This window comes from Salvia miltiorrhiza, chromosome 1 (genome assembly GCF_028751815.1).
Source record: "Salvia miltiorrhiza cultivar Shanhuang (shh) chromosome 1, IMPLAD_Smil_shh, whole genome shotgun sequence".
NCBI lineage: Eukaryota > Viridiplantae > Streptophyta > Magnoliopsida > Lamiales > Lamiaceae > Salvia > Salvia miltiorrhiza.
In genome coordinates, this window is record NC_080387.1 from 40,264,428 (window position 1) to 40,267,119 (window position 2,692).

Genomic DNA, 2,692 nt, shown 5'->3' on the forward strand with positions numbered 1-2,692 from the left:
CTAACTAAATTCATTTTAAATTTGAATAAAAAATTTAAATATTTACTTTTTCCATTTTGGAACGTCCACATTTAAATAACTTCCTACCTATTTTTGGACTATACTCCACCAATTATTTTTCACTTTTTCACCACTGTCAATACTAATTACAACACTTTTTCATCACTCCCAATAAACTCAATAACATTTTCTCCACTTTTAATATATTTAATAATTTTTTCAAAAAAAATTGTGTCACTCCCTTTTAGGAAGTTCTTTCGTGGACGGATAAAATATTTTTTAAACAAATAAATTTTGTTCAGATAATATTAGTTTTTTTTTTAAAAGAAAGAAGAAAAAGAAGAAGGTATAATTGAGTAGTGTACTAATGTCTAGGAAAAGGCAGAACCCATGATTGATGAGATAATGAGGGAGTCCCACTTCAGTCTCTGCTCAATGTGCTCATCACATCATCTCTCTCACACGCACGCACGCGCAACCACAAACCATAAACAATTCAATTCTATAAACCCCTTTCCTTTCTACTTTCTATATATAACTCCCCTTTTCTCATTCTATCTCAGCTCAGCATCCCATTCTTTTGTAAAACCACTTGTTTCTTTCTCTCTCTCTAAAGAAGAGCCGATTTTCCTCTGCTTTTGCGAGATCGAGATTCTTGGAACTCAGATTCAGAAAATGATGGTTCAAAGAGATCAAGATTTGGGGTTGAGTTTGAGCCTGAGTTACCCTGCAGAAAACAGGGCAACTTCACTGCACCTCAATCTCATGCCTTCTTCATCTTCTCCCTCTCCTTTCACCATCATCAACAACAACTCCTCTTGGACTCAAGCCTTCTCCTCTTCAGGTTTGTTTCTCCAAAATCTACATCTCCTTCTCTCTCTTTTCACATTTCTTCCTTATTTATTGCTCTTTCAACTCTCCCTTTCCATACAATTTCTTCTTGTAAAAACTCAGATCCCATGGTATTATCGTTGTTGATAGTTTAAAGGTTATTGATATAAATTTGATGCAGATCGGAGGGGTGAGGCATGCAGAGAGGAAACGAGATCATTTTTGAAGGGAATCGACGTCAACTGCCTGCCGGAGACGGCGCAGGAGGAGGAGGGCGGCGTCTCGTCCCCGAACAGCACCATCTCCAGCATCAGCGGCAAGCGCAGCGAGCGCGAAGCCACCGACGACGGCGAGAGGGCTTCCTCCCGCGGCGGCATCAGCGACGAAGAGGACGCCGAGAACGCCAGGAAGAAGCTCCGCCTCTCCAAGGATCAATCCGCCATTCTCGAGGAAAGCTTCAAAGAGCACAACACACTCAATCCAGTAAGTTTGCCTTGAAGAACAAAATTTCCCCCTTTTTTTGACCTAATCGATTAATCGAGCTGACATATCTTTGTTGTTACAGAAGCAAAAAATGGCTTTGGCAAAGAGATTGGGGCTGAGGCCTAGGCAGGTTGAAGTCTGGTTCCAAAACAGGAGAGCAAGGTCAGTTGCTTTACTCTTCTTTAAGATTAATCATGCCTATTTTGAACTGATTCATCGATTTCGAGTTAAATTGATATATTTGTTTGAGATCTGAGAGGAATGTGTTGTTGCAGGACAAAATTAAAGCAAACAGAGGTAGACTGTGAGTTTCTAAAGAGATGTTGCGAGAATTTGACAGAGGAAAACAGAAGGCTGCAAAAGGAGGTTCAAGAGCTGCGTGCGCTTAAGCTATCTCCGCAGCTCTACATGCAAATGACACCTCCAACAACGCTCACTATGTGCCCTTCTTGTGAGAGAGTGGCGCTGCCGTCCGCCGCCTCCGTCGATCCACGCCCGCTGCCGATGGGCTCCGCCCAGCCGCGGCCTATTCCTTTCAACCCGTGGCCTGCTGCCCCACGCTGCAGGCCTTTCAATGCTCTGCATTCTAGATCATGATTTCTTTATAAGGATCTCTATTTTTTTTTGGGGAGTTTAGTAGATTGGTATTTTTAATCAGTTCTGATTTTTTATTTTCTTTGAGATTATTTATCTCTTGATGTAAATTGGTGTCGGACGATCAAATTTTAGTTGAATAGTTGAGAATTGTGCTTATGACATAATCTGATGATTACGTGGATGTAGGTCACTCAAAGATTATATTAGTTCAAAATTGTTTGAGATTTGAATAAATGATAAGATTAATTTTACATGATATTATTTTGAGATTAAAAATTAAATCGAATTTATTTAATTGAATAATATATTATAAAAGTAAGTCATGTCTAATTTATCGAACCGAACTATATATATAAATATATAGTTTAGAAGCAACAAAAATAATTTGAAATTGCACCAATCAAGGATTAACTTTTTCACAAGGAAATTCAAGACTCTTAAGACAAAATTAATGGCATGTGACATTATTTCGAGATTAAATATTAAATCGAGTTTATTTAACTGATAATATATCATAACATTAAGTCATGTCTAATTTATCGTACCGAACAATTTATATATATTCAGTTTAGAAGCAGTAAAAATTATTTGAGATTGTATAAATCAAAGATTAATTTGTCATAAGAAAATCCAAGTTTTTTTTTAAAACAAGATTAATTCTACGTGAAATTATTTCGAGATAGAATATCGAATCGAATCTATTTAATCGAATACTATATCATAAGATTAAGTCATGCCTAATTTTATGAATCGAACAGTTCATATATATTTTCAGTTTAGA

At 37.0% G+C, this 2,692-nt stretch overlaps 1 protein-coding gene across 1 annotated transcript; it reads left to right on the plus strand.

Annotated features, from left to right (window-relative positions):
• Positions 1-385: 385 nt before the first annotated feature.
• LOC131015372 (homeobox-leucine zipper protein HAT4-like) lies at positions 386-2,075 on the plus strand. The gene is made up of 4 exons (XM_057943756.1): positions 386-844; positions 1,013-1,314; positions 1,397-1,476; positions 1,590-2,075. The coding sequence occupies exons 1-4, from the start codon at positions 391-393 to the stop codon at positions 1,909-1,911; spliced, it is 1,158 nt and encodes a 385-aa protein (XP_057799739.1). The 5' UTR covers positions 386-390; the 3' UTR covers positions 1,912-2,075.
• Positions 2,076-2,692: the final 617 nt, after the last annotated feature.